This window comes from Mustela nivalis (assembly GCF_964662115.1).
Source record: "Mustela nivalis genome assembly, chromosome: 14".
In the NCBI taxonomy this organism is placed as follows: domain Eukaryota; kingdom Metazoa; phylum Chordata; class Mammalia; order Carnivora; family Mustelidae; genus Mustela; species Mustela nivalis.
This window is the reverse complement of record NC_139033.1, coordinates 13,616,320-13,634,984: the sequence shown is the minus strand read 5'-3', so window position 1 is coordinate 13,634,984 and position 18,665 is coordinate 13,616,320. Positions and strand designations below refer to the sequence as shown.

The 18,665-nt window shown below is 51.9% G+C and overlaps 1 protein-coding gene across 3 annotated transcripts in view; it reads left to right on the top strand.

The window, feature by feature from the left end:
- Window positions 1–18,665, top strand: part of RILPL1 (Rab interacting lysosomal protein like 1) — a 40,258-nt gene that overhangs the window by 983 nt on the left and 20,610 nt on the right. For all 3 annotated transcript variants that reach the window (XM_082698492.1, XM_082698494.1, XM_082698493.1), the window contains exon 2: window positions 5,920–6,070. In XM_082698492.1, coding sequence (XP_082554618.1) covers window positions 5,920–6,070 — 151 coding nt within the window. The remainder of the gene's footprint in view (window positions 1–5,919; window positions 6,071–18,665) is intronic.

Below are 18,665 nucleotides of genomic sequence, written 5' to 3'. Positions count from 1 at the left end.
TGTTACCCCAGAAGATGTGCTTCAGTCCCCCTTCTTCTTACCCCAAACCCCCCCGGCGCAAAGAGGATGTGACCTCCAGCCACGGAGCTCATTGACACACACCCCCCCACACACACACAAAGTCTCTAGGTTTCTATTTACAAATTGTTTCCCAGGGCTTCTAGTCTATTAACCTGAGGTGCTGTCCCCTCCTTGCTTTTATCTTTAATCTTCACAGAACTCTGTGAGGCAGGAACTATCCTCATTTTATAGAGGAAGAAAATTGGGGGAGGGAGGGGGGAATTTGTCCCACTTTAGTGCTGAGAGAATCCCAGCCCCAGTGGAGGTAACTCTAGTGCTTCTCCCCTGATTGGAGGGATAGACTTGGCTCTGGGCAGCTTTAAAGCTAAGCCTCTACCCTGTGAACAAGAATCCCTCTGAGCACGTGAATCAGGACCTCTCGACTGGGCTGGGAGTCTAGACAAGGTGCCTGGGGAAAAGGAAGTGGGAGATGTGTGGTTTCCTGCCCCAGCTTCAGCGCAAGGAAGGTTCTGTCAGACTGTTTGGACAGAGAATAGGAGGAAACGCCTTTCCTTGGAGGAATCAAGGTGCCTGAGTGGGCCCTGGCTTGCTGTGTGGCCTCAGGAAATACACTTGGCCTCTCTGAACCTCCCTGGCAGGCCGAAAGCTATTGTGTTTCAAGGAAAATAGCCCCAGTGGTGGCTATGTCTTAACCTGGGGGCAGAGCTGTGAGTGGTTAAGAGCACTGGTGTTTGCAGGGTTTGACAGTGTTTGTCCTTTCAGGTCCCCATGCCCTGAGGTCAGGAAGGAAACTCAAGCTCCTTAGCGTTGAGCAACCTTTCCAAGATCACACTGAGAGCTTGAAAATGCCCCAGCCCTGTAATTAATGTCAGGCTCCCCAGAGAGGGGACTTTGGAGCTAGTCGGCCTGGTTTCAGACCCTGCCGCGTTTGATCTTAGGGAAGTCACCTCGCTTTTCTGTGCCTCAGTTTCCTCACCTGTAAAATGGGGATGGTAATAGCACGCGTCTGCTGGGGTTGTAGTGCAAAGGGCTGGTTAACTCTTAAGAGAGTTCGGGGAAGGGATCTTTGAAATCCTCTCCTGTGGTTGCCTCTTATTAACCGGGATCAAGGAACTTAGCCCACGTCACTCAGAAGTCCCAGCACCTGTGTCCCCACCCTTGGCATTTGAGTTCTGCAGCAGCTGGGCTGGGAGACACCCCTGTAGCCATCAGAGGCTACTAGGCCTGGAGTCTGATGGAATTCCCAACCAGCTGCACTTGTCACTCCTGGAACACGATCAGCCAGGAAGTAAACCCCAGCGTGTTCTGAGCTGGGCTTGTTTGTAAACACGGAGGATGATCTGAAATCAGAGGACAAAACCCTTTTCTCGCCCCAGCCCTGGTTCCCTTTTCTCTGTCTTCTTAGGATCAAGAGAGACTCATCTGATTTTTTTTTTTCCTTGTAGTCTCAAAGGCTTTTCACAGTGTTATTTCCACAAAAATCTGAGCATGTCCTTGGTCTTATCAGTTTGTCTGTTCATACCTCCTTACTTTCTCTGCCCCCCACTCTCTCTCAGCACACGTGGCTCTGATAAAGCATTCACCCTGTCTTCCACCATCCCTTCCCCCGAGGGCACCCCTAGACTCAGTTAGTTCTGCTCATCACACAGACTCAGGCCACAGTCTTTTATTTTTCCCCCCAAGATTTTATTTATTACAGAGAGAGAGAGAGCGCGCGTGCATGCAAGCAGGGGGAACAGCAGGCAGAGGGAGAAGCAGGCTCCCCACTGAGCAGGGAGCCTGATGTGGGGCTCGATCCCAGGACTGTGAGATCATGACCTGAGCCAAAGGCAGACGCTTAACCTACTGAGCCACCCAGACATCTCTCAGGGCACAGTCTTAACGTGTTCTATCTGGTTACTCAGTCTGCAACCCTGTTGATGGTCCAGGGCATGCAAGGTGCCCTCCTGGGTGACATGGGCAGGGCACAGACAAGGGAAGTTGGATCCTCATCTCAGGCAGTGGGTGGGTAACTGGGAAGACAGGAAAAATACAAATAGGCTTAGAACTGTAGGTACAGTTGTCTATAATGTCTATAACATAACAGTATATGTTGTTCCCTTATTCATGCAACATATGTATTTCTTGAGCACTTATTATGGACCAGGCACTATTCTGGGTACTGGGGAGACAGCGGGGACCACAACAGATGAGGTTTTTGCCCTCATAGGCCTGACTTCCTAGTGCAGTGCTGCCTTGTAGAAAAATTATGTGGCTTGTCCCATTAATGAAAAGATACAGGAGAGGTTAATTTTAATAACATATCAAACCCCGTTGATACAAACTATTACTTCCAACCGTAATCAACATAAAAAATTATTTCTCATGAAGATATGATTGAAATGTAACATTGTATTAGTTTTAAGCATATAGCATCAAGATGTGATATTTGTGTATATTGTGAAGGGATCATCACCGTAAACTTAGTTACCATCCATCATCTCACGTAATTACCCAAAAAATTATTAAAGAGGTATTTTGCATTTTTTTTCCTGTGTCTTTGAAATCTGGTGCCTATTAAACCCTTACTGCACGTGCCCGTTCAGCCTGGCCACGTCTCAAGTGCTCCACAACCACATGTGGTTTGTGGCCACTCTGTTGGATGGTGCAATTCTAGTGTGAGGAAATAGATGTTTTTTTTTTAAAGTTTCAACTTAAGATAAGGGATATGAAAAAAATAAAATAGGGAGCTATGAAAGAGACTGGCCAGGATGGGGGTCTAATAGATGGGTAGTCAGGAAGGCTTCCCTGAGGAGGTGACATCTGAGCTGAGATCTGCATCAAGTGTGGGTACCCTCCACAGAGAGAGCTGGGAGTGGGGCATTCTAGGCAGATGCCTCTGCAAGTGCAAAGGCCCTGAGGCAGGAATGGGGGTGTTCAAAGACTGGGTGGCTCAGTCCGTTAAGCATCTGCCTTCTGCTCAGGTCATTATCTCAGGGTCCTGGGATCGGGTCCTGCATCATGTTCCCTGTTCAGCAAGGAGCCTGCTTCTCCTTCAGCCACTCCCCCTGCTTGTGCTCACTTGCTCTCTCTCTCTCTCTCTCTGTCTGTCAAAAAAACAAAGCAAAACAAACAAAAAACCCCACGAAGGCCCACAACAGAGTGAGGAAGGAATAGAGGTGGCAGGGGAGGTCAGGAGGATTCGGGGTCTGATTATACTGGAGCCTGTAGGCCAGCGTACGGAATTTGAAGACGGCAAAGGAAGTAATCAATCAGGGGTGACTTCCTGGAGGAGCCTTTAGCTGGTATGGAGGCTAGATTAAATTCACTGTGGTCAGCTCAAGGCAAGAACTACACTCCTTCCCGCCCCCTTTTAGAGAAGGGAGGGGAAAAAACATCCCTGCTGGTTAAAGTCTGTATTCCTCTCCTACTATGACCCTAACAAGTTACCGTAACTTACTGGCTAGAAGTAACACACATTTATTATGATTATACAGTGTTGGATTTGTATGGTTCATGTCAGTATGGATAATACTGCACACCATTCTGGAGGTCAAAAAACCACACGTGGGTTTCTCTGGGTTAAAATCAAGAGGTCACGAAATTCCTTCTGGCAGCTCTAGGGGAAAATCCACTTCCTTGCCTTTTCCCGCTTCCGGAGGCCACCTGCACGCCTCGGGTTTTGGGCCCTTCCTCCATCCTCACGGCCCGCCGGCTACTGTCTTCAAATCTCTGTCCCCCCATCGACTCGCGCTCTGACTCCCCTGTCTCCCTCTTTCACGGAGGAGGACCCTTGTGATTACACGGGCCCACCGGGGTAACCGCGGAGACTCTCCCCATCTCGGGGAGTGGGCTATGCAGTCAGTCACACTTGACCATTGCCGCCTGGGTTCCTCCGTGCTCAGCCTGGGCCGGGTGGGAGCAGAAAGGAAGGCATGGGAGCGCCTGCCTCTGCTTGCGGCCCACACCTGCGCATGGGAAGGCCACGTGCCCGCTCCATCATTCCGCCCTCTGGCCCCGACCTTGACCTCTCCTGGTGACCTTGAACCAACTGGGCGAATACCGTAATGACCCCCTCATTTCCCGCTGGGGCAGGCTTCCTGACAGAGGAGATGGGGATTTGGGAATGTATTTAAAAGATGAACGGAGGCCCTGTTTATCCGGCCACCTGGGCCGGCTTGTGACAGGCTGTAGGAGGAACAGAAGCCAGCAAACACATCTTTAGCATTTTCTGGGGGCTGGGCACTGTGCCAGATATTGACATAAGCCTCGTGACAGCCCTCGGAGGTAGAGAGCACACTATTTTCCACATTGCCAAGGCACCCAAAGATGAAATAACCCCGGGATCAGCTGATAAGTGGCAGAGACAGGATTCAAACTTGGGTCGACAGGCTCCATTCGACCTTTTGCCTTTTCAACCAGCATTCTGTCCCCGCCACGGCGATTGCGCTATGTTTAGTTTCTGGTTTTACAAAAGATCTTTTATTTATTTATTTTTGTATTTATTTGGCAGCAGCTTTATTGACTGTAATTCACATTCCGTGTAGTTCACCCATTTAAAGTGTCTAATTCGGTGGGTTTTGGTCTATTCAAACAGAGTTGGGTAACTTCCACCAAAATCATTTTTAGGCTTTTTTAAAGATTTTATTTGTTTATTAGAGAGAGAGAGAGTGAGAAAGAGAGAACAGGGGCAGCTGGAGAGGGAGAAGCGGGCTCCCAGCCGAGCAGGGAGCCCAACACGGGACTCGATCCCAGGACCTTGGGACGGTGACCTAAACCAAAGGCAGACGTTTAACCAACTGAGCCACCCAGGCACCCCCGGAATCAATTTTAGACATTGTCATTACTTTGGAAAGAAAACCCATCCCCAGGGAGCAGTCACTCCTCATTCCCGCACCAACCCTCCAGCCCCAGACAAGCGCCCGTCTGCTTTCTGTCTGTGGATGTACCTGTTCCGGGCACTTCCCACACTGTGTGGCCTCACTGCACCACGTAGCACCTTGTTCTCAAGGTTGATCACACTGTCCATCGGTTGGTGGACATGTGGGTTCTCCGTGTCGGCGGTTGTGAGTCAGGCTGCTGGGAACGTTCACATACAGGTGTTTGTGGGGACGTGGGTTTTCGTGTCTCTGGGGCAGCTCCTTGGATTGGAATTTCCGGTCACGTGGAAAGGGTTTCACTTATTAAGGGGCTGCTGGGCTCTTTCCCGTGGCGGCTGTACCATTTTACACCCTGACCCGCCAGGCCGGAGGCTTCCAACTTTTTCATGTCCTTGTCAACACTTCCGTCTGTTTCTTTGATCGTAGCCATCCGCAAAATGATTTCAATGGACTGACCTTAGTGACCCACATAGTCCTGTGCATCTCTATATTGTGGCTCGCCGGCTAAGGGAAACTGAGGCTCAGAGTTGCTAAGTGCATTGGTTGCCCAAGACCCCTTGAAGAGATGCCGGCATCAGACATACAAGGAGCCCTGAGCCAGGTGGCATCCCCGGGGTCTTCACAGCCCCTTTCTCCCTTGGAGACAAGCGGGTGCCGACTCCGATCTATGCACAGATCAGGGCTGTGACCTCCCCAGAGAGGTTGGGAATGTCAGGGGCCCCGTGGTCCAGGGCTGCTCATCCACGTGCTCTCTCTGTCTGGTTAAGAGGCACGATTATGGCTCTTGAGACAGTTCTAACCTGGTTGCGTCCTAAAACACAAGTGCAGGCCTTGCCCGGAGGAGGGGGCCCCTTCTGTTTCTTGCAGAGTTGCTGCATGGACCTGTGGTGGCCTTGTTCTCAGTGTGCCCGCCCTCGGGGGGACAGGAAGGCCCCCGAAGCCCTGGCAGGCCGCTCCCAAGTGTCGGGGAGGTTGTGCGGGGGTGAGGCCGCTGCCCTGGATGAGCTGTGACCCCCACACCGGCCGGTCGCCTTCACAGGAGCTGGAGCTGGTGGAGGACGTGTGGCGGGGGGAGGCGCAGGACCTCCTTTCTCAGATCGCCCAGCTGCAGGAGGAGAACAAGCAGCTCATGACCAACCTCTCGCACAAAGATGCCAACTTCTCCGAGGAGGAGTTCCAGAAGCACGAAGGTAAGGGGAAGGGCCGGCCCGGGAGGTCGGGGAAGAGGCTGCTCCTGCTGTGATCGTGGGCATGGGGCCAGGGGGTGTTGGGGGTACACAGTGGACAAGACAGAACCCTCGCCCTCATGAAGCTTAGGTTCTAGCACAGAGGAGCTGGATGATAGATAAGTAACAGATAGATGGCATGATTCCCAATGGTGACCAGTGCTCTGGAAGCACCCAGACTAGGGGAGATGAGGGAGGTGACTTGGTGGGGAGGGCCTCTTTAGATGCATTGATCAAGGAAGGCCTCTCTAACTAGGTGCTGTTTGACCCCTAATGAAGTGATGGAGTGAGCCATGCACATAGCTTGGGAGGGAAGCAAGTGCAAAGGCCCTGGGGCATGAGTTTTATAAAAAGCCAGGAAGGCCAGTGTAGCGGGAAAAGATGATCGTGGCCAAAGGTGGTTAAAGATGAGGTCAGAAGGGTCAGCAGGGGTCAGGTCACATACCCCTTAGAGACCAATGTTTAGATTTTATCCTTAGTGTGCTGGAAAGAGATCGGACTCCTGCCAGAGGCACGCGTTGAACGATGAGCAACCCAGGGTGGTAAACCAGATCGGAATGGCACTAAAGCCCCCAAAATGTCATTCATCCTGCAAACGGATCTAGAACATTCACTGCATGCCCTATGCTGGGTTTTCGGCCAGCAAAGGTAGACATGGGATTTGCGTGCATCAGCCCTGTTGTTCCCCACAGCCTCCTTCCCCGTCAGAAGCTGCCCGTTGTCCTGGGAATCTCAGACCTCTCTCTTGTCTTTGAAGAAACTCCCTGGGTCACCACACAGGCCCCCTCCTCCCACTTGATGGGGTGAGAGATGGGCTTACGTGGACGCTGAAGTTCAGAACCGTACTTACACCTCTGTGAGGCTAAAGTAGCACACGGATAAGGACCGTAGGGCCCAAGAAGAGGAAATTTTGATCCAGGTGCTGGAATTCTGTTTTCCCTACCTTTCCTTTGTTGGCATGTGATCTGTGCAATGGATGCAAAAGTCTTAGTGGCTGTAAGCATTGGCTCCGGAGCCGGACTGCCCGGGTGTGCAGCCTAACCCAATACTTAACTCGTACGTGACCTCGATCAAGTCACTTGGCCTTTGTGCCTAAGTTGCTCCCCAGGTAAAAATGGGAGAAATAACCATATATCACTCATAAGGTTGTGGTAAGGGTTTGTTGAATTAACACCTGCAGATCGCTTAGAATAGTACCTAGTGCCTCAGGCAGCAGGTGGTAGCTATTACTCCTGAGGTTTTGGTTGTCAAGTGCAGCCTCCTTGAACAGATGAGAAAGAAGGAAGCTGAAGGAGGCGCAGTGAGGTGCCCAGCGTCACCCAGCAAGCTAGTGGCGAAGTCAGGACTGGCGCTCAGGTCGGCTGACATCAGCCCCTTGAAGGAAGGCTTGTATCAGTCTGGGACCCCTTGATCTGGGGCCACCGTGTTAGTCTAGTGCCCCAAAGCTAATGATTCCTGACAGGACACTGCTCATTCATTGACCCTTTGTAAAGTCATTCATTGTGGACGTGCCTGCTCTCTGCCTGGCACTCGGACTGTCAGCTTGGAGGCCGAGAGGCACAGGCTAAGACCTGAATCTCCCGTCCAGAATGGCAGAAGAACTTGGCTAAGGGAAAACTATTTTTCTTTTTCTTTTTCTTTTCTTTTTAAAGATTTTATTTATTTATTTGACAGGCAGAGATTACAAGTAGGCTGAGAGGCAGGAAGAGAGAGAGAGAGGAGGAAGCAGGCTCCCTGCTGAGCAGAGAGCCCGATGCGGGGCTCAATCCCAGGACCCTGGGATCATGACCTGAGCTGAAGGCAGCGGCTTAACCCACTGAGCCACCCAGGCGCCCCTCTTTTTTTTTTTTTTTTAAGATTTTATTTATTTATTTGACAGATCACAAGCAGGCAGAGAGGCAGACAGAGAGAGAGAGGGAGGAGGAAGCAGGCTCCCTGCTGAGCAGAGAGCCTGGTACGTCACTTGATCCCAGGACCCTGAGACCATGATCTGAGCCGAAGGCAGAGGCTTTAACCCACTGAGCCACCCAGACGCCCCAGGGAAACTATTTTTCTGATTACAGCACGCCGATACCAACTGTGTGCAGTGTTTCCCCCACCACACACACCAGCCGATTTTCCAGCTCTCCAGGCACCAATAATTTAATTCAGTTATGACACTTTCTTACCCCGGAGTTAGCCTCGGATTCCACCAGTTAGGGAACTGGTCCAACAAGACTGCCCCGACTTCAGGTGTCAGTTGCAGGTAACAGGTTCCCAGGATACTTACTTCTGCCTGACTTGGCTACAAAGTCAGAGGTTCCCACCACCCCTCCCCTCTCCCTCCCAGCAACAAGCTCAATACTTTCTGGACTGGCTCGTAAAACTCAGAGAAACGCGATTACTGGCTTATAAAGGATACAGAGGATATTATAAAGAATACAGATGAACGGACAGATGAAGAAAGGTACATAGGGTAAGGTCTCTAGAAGGTTCCAAGGTCAGAGGTTTCTGTCCCAGAGGAGTTGGGGTGCACTGCCTTTTGTGTACATGGATGTATTTCTTCATCCACCTGGAAGCTGTCTGAACCCCAGAGACAGATGGAAGTTCTGTTACGTAGGCACGAATGAGTGAATCATTGGCCATTGATCATTAGCTCAACCTCCAGCCCCTTCTCCCTTCCCCAGAGGTAAGGATTTAGGGCTGAAAGTTCTAACCCTCTAATCACGAATCACATGGTTGGTTCCTCTGGCAACCAGATGCCATCCTGAAGCTGTCTAGGGGGAATCACCAAGTTCATTATCATAAACTCAGATACAGTAGAAAGGGGCTTGTTATGACAACAAAAGATGCTCTTCTCACCTCTGTTGGGAAATCACAAGAGTTTTAGGAACTCTGCCAAGAATGGAGGTCAAAGACCAAAATATATGTATTGTATATGTTCAATTATGTTATATATAAATATATATATTTCTTATTATATTGCAATATCACAGTAGCATAATGGTGTGCACTCCATCCCTTGAATGAAAGCAAAAAAAAACAAAAAGAACAAATAGAAAAAAGCAGAAAAGGAGTAGATTATAGGATGGGAGATTTAAATCAGTTATACTGGAGGTCATATTAGATGCAAATGGACTAAAAGTTCTAGATAAAGACTGTCAAAAATTCAACTCTGTGTTGTTTCTAGAGACCTCTCTCTTAAAGGTTGAAAGTAAAAGGCTGAGGAAAGATAGACCGTGCAAACACTAACCAAAAGAAACCTGATGTGGTTATATGAATGGAAGACAAAACAGACTTTTGGGGCACCTGGGTGGCTCAGTCGGTTAAGAGTCTGCCTTTGGCTCAGGTCATGATCCCAGGATCCTGGGATGAGCCCCGCACTGGACTCTCTGCTCAGCGGGGAGCCTGCTTCCCCCTCTGCCTGCTGTCCCCCTGCTTATGTGAATGCGTTCTCTCTTTCTCTCTCAGAAATAAATAAATAAATAGCATCCTTTTTTTTTTTTTAAGATTTTATTTATTTATTTGATAGAGATGACAAGCAGGCAGAGAGGCAGGCAGAGAGAGAGAGGAGGAAGCAGGCTCCCCGCGGAGCAGAGAGCCCGATGCGGGGCTTGATCCCAGGACCCTGAGATCATGACCCGAGCGGAAGGCAGAGGCTTTAACCCACTGAGCCGCCCACACATCCGTATTTTTTTTCTTCTAAATCAGACAATGCCACAGTGTTTATGGTGAACAACTTGGTTTCCCTTCCACTCCTGATTGCTGTCCCCAGGCAGTCTGCCTAGAACAGGAGACCCCTTACTCTCTTGCTGCAGATTTTCTGTGCACGTTCAAATGTACATTTTTACACAAATGCAGGAGGAGAATATCCTTTTCTACCTCCTCACAAATGGTAACATGTTTTGGACTGTCCAGCTCCTTGGTTGTTGGGTGTTTTGTTTTGTTTTGCTGTATTTTTATTTTATTTTTTTTTATTTTAAAGATTTTATTTATCTATTTGACAGACAGAGATCACAAGTAGGCAGAGAGGCAGGCAGAGAGAGAGGAAGGGAAGCAGGCTCCCTGCTGAGCAGAGAGCCCGATGCGGGACTCGATCCCAGGACTCTGAGATCATGACCCGAGCCGAAGGCAGTGTGGCTCAGCACACTGAGCCACTCAGGCGCCCCCATTGTTTTGCTGTTTTAAGATACCTTTTTATCGTGGAATAATTTTAGATTTACAGAAAAGTTGCAAAGATAGTTCAGAGAGTTCCCACAATGCCCCTCGCAGTATCTCCTAATAAGGACATCTCATGTTACCACGGTCATGGGTCACAGCTAAGGAACCCCCGTTGGCATGTTACTATTAACCAACTCCCAGACTTTATCTGGATTGTACCAGATTTTAGGGGAATGTCCTTTTTTCTGTTCCGGGATCCAGTCCGGGATACCACCTGGGATATAGCACACCTTGATTTTTTAACTTACTGTATCTTGCAGAATTTCCCCATCCATATAGATCTGTTTCTTTCTTTTAGGAACAGTAAGGCAGGGCTCATGGCTCAGACGGTTAAGTGTCCCACTCTTGATTTCAGCTCAGGTCATGATCTCAGGGTCCTGAAATCAAGCCGCATCAGGCTCGGTGCTGGGCATGGAGTCGGTTTAGTATCCTCTCTCTCCCTCTCCCTCTGCCCCTCCCCCACGCGTTTGTGCACTTTCTCTAAATAAATTGATTAATTTCTTTTTTTTCAAGTTTCTATTTTTATTTATTTGTTTGACAGAGAGAGAGAGAGAAAACACAAGTAGGCAGAGAGGCAGGCAGAGAGAGAGGGGGAAGCAGCCTCCCTGCTGAGCAGAGAGCCCGATGTGGGGCTCGATCCCAGGACCCTGAGATCACGACCTGAGCCGAAGGCAGAGGCTCAACCCACTGAGCCACCCAGGCGCCCCGAGGCAGCATACGCTTTAGCTGCCACTGCGCAGTCCCTCTCACTTCCGTCCCAACCCCAGCCACAAGCAGCCTCCGATCGCCTCTCCGCCTCTGGAGATTGGCTGTTCTGGACATTTTGTGTGCACAAAATTGATCAACGTGGTCTTCTGTGTCTCGTGTTTCACGGAGCGCGGTGTCCTCAAGGCCGGTCTGCATTGTGGCAGGTGTCAGGGGCTCATTCCTTTTTGTGGCCGAAGGACCCGCCCTTGTGCGGACAGGCCACGTGTTTTACTTACCCATTCATCGGTCGCTGGACACTCGGGCTGTTTCCAGCGTTTGGCTATTGTGAATAGCGCTGCGGCGAACATTCCAAGCTTTTGTGCAGATGTGTGTGTTCGGTGCTTTGGGGTGTGGACCTGGGAGTGGAATTGCTGGGTCATGTGGGAACTACGTTGAACTTGTCGAAGAGGCCGCAGCCATTGTTCTGTGTGTGTTGCTTCTGCCGGGCCCCGTGAGGCCTCTGAGGGTGACCGGGGAACCCCCTGCCACCCCCGGCAGCTGCAGAAGCCTCGGGGGCCATCGGCCGTGGCTCTGACCGCCCAGGGCTGCTCCTCTGCTCATGGCTTCCGTGTGTGTGCAGCTCAGTCCGCGTGGGAGAGCTTTGCCTCGGCTCCCAGCTCCCTGCTGGCTTGCCGCGAAGCAGCCCACACGGGCCCCATCTGAGACACATTTAATTGACATCTCACGTGGGTTTGGCTCCCAAAGGGTTAGCCCGGGGAGGCCTGGGCTTTCCAGTCTGCACCAGCCCTCCCCAGCCCTCCCCCCACCCCCCAGCGGAGAGACCGGGCAGATGCCAGGCATGCCTTTCACGGTTATTTTTATTTTGCACGGGAAACCATGGGACACAGCAAGGACAAAGCATGTCTTCCACCTGCAGGAGGAACAGACGTTGGGCAGAGGAGTCCCTGAGGGGAGGCGCAGCCCGCCAAGTTAGACTGTATGCCAGGCACCGCCGTGAGCAGTGGGGCAAGGCCTGGGGGCCGGCTGCAGATGCAGGGGTGCCGTTGTGAGGTGTGGAGTGAGTGGGCCGGGAGAGCTCGTTCAGGGGAGCCGACCCTACCTGCAGTGGGGTTGAACAGACCGATGCGGGCCACGGGTGCACTGCTACCGCCCGCTCCCTGGAAGTCTCCAGATTAAAAAGCACATCTCTGTCCCTTGTTTTTGGAACTCCGTCTTGTCAGCCGGAGGACAACGAGAAACACTACGGGTCCGTGCCCTCGGAGATGAATGACGGGCATCGAAGCCATGGGACCGGGAACACGGAGGCATAGAGATGCGCTCAAGGGTCTGGAAACAGTTCTCGGGCTCCAGACAAACAACTCTGTCACCGGGAGAGGGGGACAACGGACCCCACAGCCACGTTCTGAAGGGCAGCCTGGAACAGCAGTGTCCCGAAAAAAAGGCAGTGTGTTCTCGGAGACTCGACGGAGCAGCCCTTTGGAGGGAGAATGTGCAGTGGAGTGAGGCGCGTCTGAGTTCAAGTCCCAGCCCTGCCCTTCCCAGCGGCGTCACCTGGAGAAGGGGACCGACTGTTCCCATCCTCTGGTTGCTCACCTGTGACATGGGAACGGCCACTCTGGCCTCCCAGGATTGTGGAGAAAGAAGTAGATACAGCATCAGCCTCGCAGCTGTCCAGTAAGAGGTGTCCCTGAGGGCAGTGATGCTGATTTTGTGCTCCCCGTTGAAGCGTCTGTGGAAGCCAAGAGTGACCAGTATGCATTTTAGCTCAGTACAAAGCCAGCAGTGCACCCTCGCCGGGCCTTTCTCCATAAGCTGCCTGGATGCGTTTCCTCGGGCTGCTGCAACAAAGCGCCCCAGACTGGGAGGCTTAAATCCTCAGAAATGTGCTTGCTCACAGATCTGGAGGCCAGACGTCCAAAACCAAGGTGTCCACAGCCCTGCATGCCGTCCAGAGGCTCTAGGGGAGGGTCCCGCCTTGCCTCGTCCAGCTGCTGGGACAGCCTGGGTTCCCTGGCTTACGGCTGTGTCCCTCCAGCGTCGCCACTGTCACAGTCACACACCATCACGTGGCCGCCTCAGTCCGTTCTGAAGCCCCCTCTCCTTTCTGACATGAGGACACCAGTGTTGGGAGTCAGAACCCACCTTTGGACAGCATGACCCCGTCTTCACTGCAAAGACCCCGTTTGCACACAAGATCGCGTCCAGGAGGACACGAGTTCAGGGGGCTGCTGTTCTACGCAGTCCACTTGCTGATAACGTAAGGCTCAGGGCCCACGGGAGGCCTCCGGCCGGTTTGCAGCAGTGCAGGTGCTCTGCAGCCAAAACTGCAGAGTGTGAGTCACGGGAGCGCCACTAACCAGCGGTGTGGCCGGCGTGAGTCTACCAGCCACCGTATACCTCAGGTTGCTTTGGTTCCAAAATGGGGACCACAGGGGCCCCACTCCAGAAGGCATTCTGAGGATAAAAGGAGCCAAGCACAGTTTAGATCAGATTTTTCCAGAAGGGGACTCTGACGTGAGGATTCCTGTGCGGGTGACTTACGAAGGGAGCATCCCCAGAGGAGACCGCTGAGGGGTCGAGGAAGCAGGACAGGGAAGGGGGCAGAAGCATACGGCAGGGGTGGGACAGGCTGAGCGTGTGGAGGACTGTGAGCTCTGGAGTGTGAGTGGCCCCGTTTCCTGCCCTTAGAGCCTGCCAGCCTAGTGGCCCCCAGTGCCTGGTCAGTGGCACAGCACACTGAGGGGCACGTGGGTAGCTCAGTCGGTTAAGCATCTGCCTTTAGCTCAGGTCATGATCTCAGGGTCCTGGGATCGAGCCCCGCATCGGGCTCTCTGCTGTCACTCCCCCTGCTGTGTAATCTCTCTCTCTCTGACATAAATAAACAAAATCTTTTTTAAAAAAAGAAAAAAGGCACATTGAAGAGGGGTGCAGACAGACACGGGGACCTGAGGGCGTCCGCGCACCAGTATTGTCCCCGCCACAAGCTCTCAGCCCCATCACCGCTCCCGGCAGGTGATGGGTAAATGTTAGCTGTCCTCCTCATCCTCATCCCATGCGGAAAGCAGCTTTCTGGTTCTGATGGGGTGAAGAACGCATTGGCCCGGTATCAGGACACCTGCATCGCAGCTCCCGCGTGGCTACTGACGGGGCAGTGAGGTCTGCGGCAAGTGGCTCGGTCTCCTGAGGACATTTTTGTCTTTAGCGATCAAGGGTGAGGATGGTGTGGGTATGTGGGTGGTGGTTGTTTGGTCTTCAAAAAAAATCTAATGTGTATCAATATTGTGAAAGATTGTAACAAAACTGGGGAAACCTCTGAGAATTCCCTAGGCCCCCTTCTCACTGCATTTAGCAGAGGTAAAACCCTCCCTTTAGACTACTCCCTTTATTCTACATACAGCTTCCATGCCTGTTTTGTTTTTTGATGAGCCAAAGCTGCTCTGATGGACACGGCAGAGAAACATGTATTTAGTTTTTCAAATTAAATGTATTTTGGGTTTTTTGGGTTTTTTGGGGGTCACTTGCTTTTTTTAAAACACAAATTAAAATTAAAAATTTTTATTAAAAATTTTTATTTTATTAAACTTTTATTAAATTAAATTTAATTAATCAATCAAATTTATTAATTTCATTTAGATTTGATTAATTAAAATTTATTATTTTATTAATTTATTAAATTAAATTTATTATAAATTTTATTTTATAAATTAAATTTATTGATTTTATTAAAATTAAATTAAATATAATTTTTTACACAAATTAAAATTATGTGTTCTTTGGGTTGCCCCCCTTTTTTTTTTTTTTGAGGTGAAATTCACATAACATCAGAGGAACAGTTGTAACGTGTACAGCTTAGCAGCATTTACTACATAATTCACTCACACAGTCAGGCGACCATCACCTCTGTTTGGTTCCTGTACATTTGTGCCGCCCCCGAAGGAGACCTCGCACCCATCAGGGGTCAGTCCCCAGTTCACCTGCCTGTCCGTCCCCTCGGCCTCTGGCTTCTGCCGGTCTGCTCTCTGTCTGTATTCTGGACGTGTCCTGTAAAGGGACTCGTACACCGTGTGGCCTTTTATGTCTGCCTTCTCCCGCTTAGCTTCGTGTTTTCAAGGTGAATCACATTGTAGCAGGTGTCTGTCCTGCGTTCCTCTGTATGGGGCTTAATATTCCATCGTGTGGATAGACCCCAATTGGTTTATCCATTCAGCCCTTGATGGACATTCGGGCTCTACCTTTGGGCCGCTGTGACTCGTGCTGCTGTGACTGTCACTTGCCTTTTTGACTTCACCGTTGCCTCTCAGCCTTCTGCCTGGCTCTCTGTGCTGTCTCCTCGTGTGGAAGGAAGCTCCTTGTCTGTCGAAGTGTTTGTTTGCTCCTGTGACCAACGTTGGACTTGCTTTTTCCTGCACTTGCTCAAATGCACCTTTACATCTAGATCCAGGACCCTGAGCTGCCAGGTGGCTGTGTTAGCTCTGCGCTCCCAGCTCTCCACGAGGCCCCTGGGTCTGTTGAAAACATACCACCTTCTTTTAACTTCTCAAAGTTTTTGTAGTGACTCTTGGACTTTATCTGAGTTGCAGCCTTTGGAACAGGGAGGACTAGCATTTAAGTTTTGTGTATAAAAGGGCAGCTAATGCTGAGTCCTGCTGAGAACACTTCCCGTAGATTAACCCCTCTAACCTCATAAGAGCACCCCCCACCCGCCTTTGATCCCATCTTGCAGGCGAGAAAACTGGTCCCAAGGTCAATGGCAGATCAACAGCAAAGCGGGGAATGAGTCCAGGAAATCTGGCTTCAGACCCCAAGCTCTTGTTTGCGTTGTTCTGCCGTCCTGGGTTAAAGCCAGAGGTCCCCTGGAGGTGAACGAGGTAGCTGGGTTACGGATCCAGGTTTCTTTCTTCTGGGTCGACACGCCGCCATCCGCCACCCAGTTCCTCCAGGAGCTAAATCTGTCCCCCCTGCCACCACCACCAGGAATGAAGTGACCTCAGCTCTTGACGCCCTGGCCTGGAGCCTGTAACAGGACAGGTGCGCAGAGAGCAAACAGCAGATGTGTGTGTGGCTTTTTCAGATTCCATCGCCACCTGATTTCAGCCCCAGCACACGTGCACACCTTGTGTCACGCTTGCCTTTTTGGGAGATGGTGGTGGTGTCCTCTTGTCCCACCGGCAGAGCCTCGGCCCTGCCTTGCAGCAGTGGCTGAGGGATGTTAGCAGGGACATGAGCCCAGTGCCCAGGACCTCCAGGCGGCCTTGTGGTACCCCAGCAGAGGTCCGGGGGGCCCTGCGGCCTCTGGGCTGACTGCGCTGAAGGAGGAGGACAACTGGACAAGTGACCGACTTTGTGAGCTCCAAGTGGAGCGCCCGGCTTGTTCTTCACGCGGTGTCACCTCGCCCTGCACGCGAGTAACCTGCTTTCTCTCTCTGTCCTGCTCTTAGTGGGTATTTCCGTTGTTTCCAGGCTGGGGCTGTTACGAATAAAGCTCCGGTAAACGTTTTTGTCTGCGTCTGGTGCTGTGCAGGTAGCCACCTGCCTTCTCCACTCACCAGTATGTCTCAGTTTTCTAATCATCCTCGTCGCGTCGTGTCTGGTTGGGTGGCTGCTGACGGAGCCACCCTGCACCTGCTGGGGGTGTGCTCAGGAGGCGGCTGTTGAGAAGAGACAGAAGGACCCCTGTGTCCCAAAGCAGCTCCGAGCAGTGACGCTCGCGCGGCCCCACCTTCTCCCCAGCACTGCACACTCAGGACTTTCCATCCTAGCCTATCCGTTCTGTCGGGATCCCTGCCCCTTCTTTCCACCCCTGCCTCCCCTCCCCACCCCCAACCCACCCTGGCGTCTCTGTATCTGTCAGCCGCATTGCTTAGGACGCACCCCACCCTGCCCTGGCCCCCTGGGCAGGTCAAGGAGGAAGCCCAGTGGTGCTCTCGGTTCCAGGCCTGCCCGTCGGGAAGAATTCTGTTTCGTGGGCTTGTGTGAGTTCCGTCTGCATTTTGCACAGCCTTGTTGGAGAGGTAGGAAGCTAGAAAACGTGCAGGTGAACAAGGGAGGGCTCCAAGCGGTTGATGTTGCTTCAGAAGCCGTAAGCTGTGTGCCGTGTTGGAACCTGCATGTTCCAGCTCATCTTTCTCTGACTCTGGAGCCTCCCCATCACCCCATCAGTGTCTTCATTATAATTCCTTTCCCTCTGGCCTGTCACATTTGCATAGTGCACACCTGCCCTCTGCAACCTTTCTTCTCTGGCTCCCCCTGCCTGGTCTCCTTGGCCTGACCTTCCTCCTGCTTGTGAGGCTCTTATTGCCCCTTTAGGCAAAAATCCAACTCCCTTCCTGGCCATTGAGGCCCCACGTGGTCTAGGCTTGCTCGCAGCTCAAGCTTCGGCCTCCCCGTGCCCACTGTGCTGTGGCCACTAGCTTTGGCCACCAGTGTTGCCCTTCAGCTCTCCAGATGCACAGTCTCTGCCCCCAGGGCCTTTGCACGTGTTGGTGCTAGCCTCTGATGTTTGTCCTCGTCACCTGCCCACCCCTGGGTCCTTCAGGTCTCAGTGTAAAGGGTCTTGCAAGGGGGTTTTCTGCTCTTACAGTCTACAGCGGGTCCCCTTGTGGTGCTCTCAGGCCCCATTGCGTCTGCCGTGTCACTTATCATGGTCTCTAATGACACCATCTCCGTCTGGTGTCTGTAAGTTAGTGGGAGCAAAATTGGGCTGCATCTGTTGACCATCCCCACCCCAGTGACTCTTAGCCCAGTGTCAGGTACACGGCAGACGCTCCATAAACACCATGTGTGTACGTGGTTGTGTATGCCTATGTGCGTGTGTGTACGTGCACAAAGATGTGAGGGTACCCCAAGCAGGTGGCCCTGTCAGAGAAAGAATGGACTAGAGTCTGCCCCATGGTGACACTTCTAGTCCCCTTAGTGGAGCCTCTGAGTCTTGTCCTGCAATGGGAAGGTGGCGTGGCCTCATGGAAAGGACATGGGACTTCAGAGTCCGAAAACTGGGGTTGAAGTCCCAGCTCTGATAGCACTTGACTGTACATCTTGGAACAAGTCTGTCTCTGGGCCTCAGTTTTCTGTGTCTGTAAGATGGGACTGATGTTAGGAATCAACAGTAATACTACCCATTCCCAGGGGCTGGAAACGACCCTGAAATAGGGTCAAGGATACAAAGCAGTTTGTACTTCATGGGGTTAACAGGAGCAAGCTATGCTTTGGGAATGTGTGTCGGCGGGGGGGGGGGGGGGTCAGTCCCTGCTCCATCAGCCTGGCGTGTCTCCCGTGTGGGCAGCCCTAGTGTACAGAGGGTTGGGAGCGGACAGCCGCCCTCTGGGACATCCACATTCGTGCCTGTCACACGAAGGCTCAGACTCTTCAAGGGCGGGACCCATGTCCTGTCTGCGTTTGTGGCCCCGGCGACATCACACACCGTTCTGGACACACAAATGCTTGTTCTTGGTGGTGACCACCTGCTTGGAGACGTCCAGGACAGGAGAGGGGAAGATCCACATGGGATGGAGCACCTTGGACGGGGGGGTCGTGTCGGGACAACAGCCGAGGACTCACACAGAGCGGCTCTTCTCAGATGCCTGCTATGTCGGCACATGCCCCACCCCCACCCCCGCCGAGCACAGGAGAACCAAGTGAGTCTGTGGTCCCC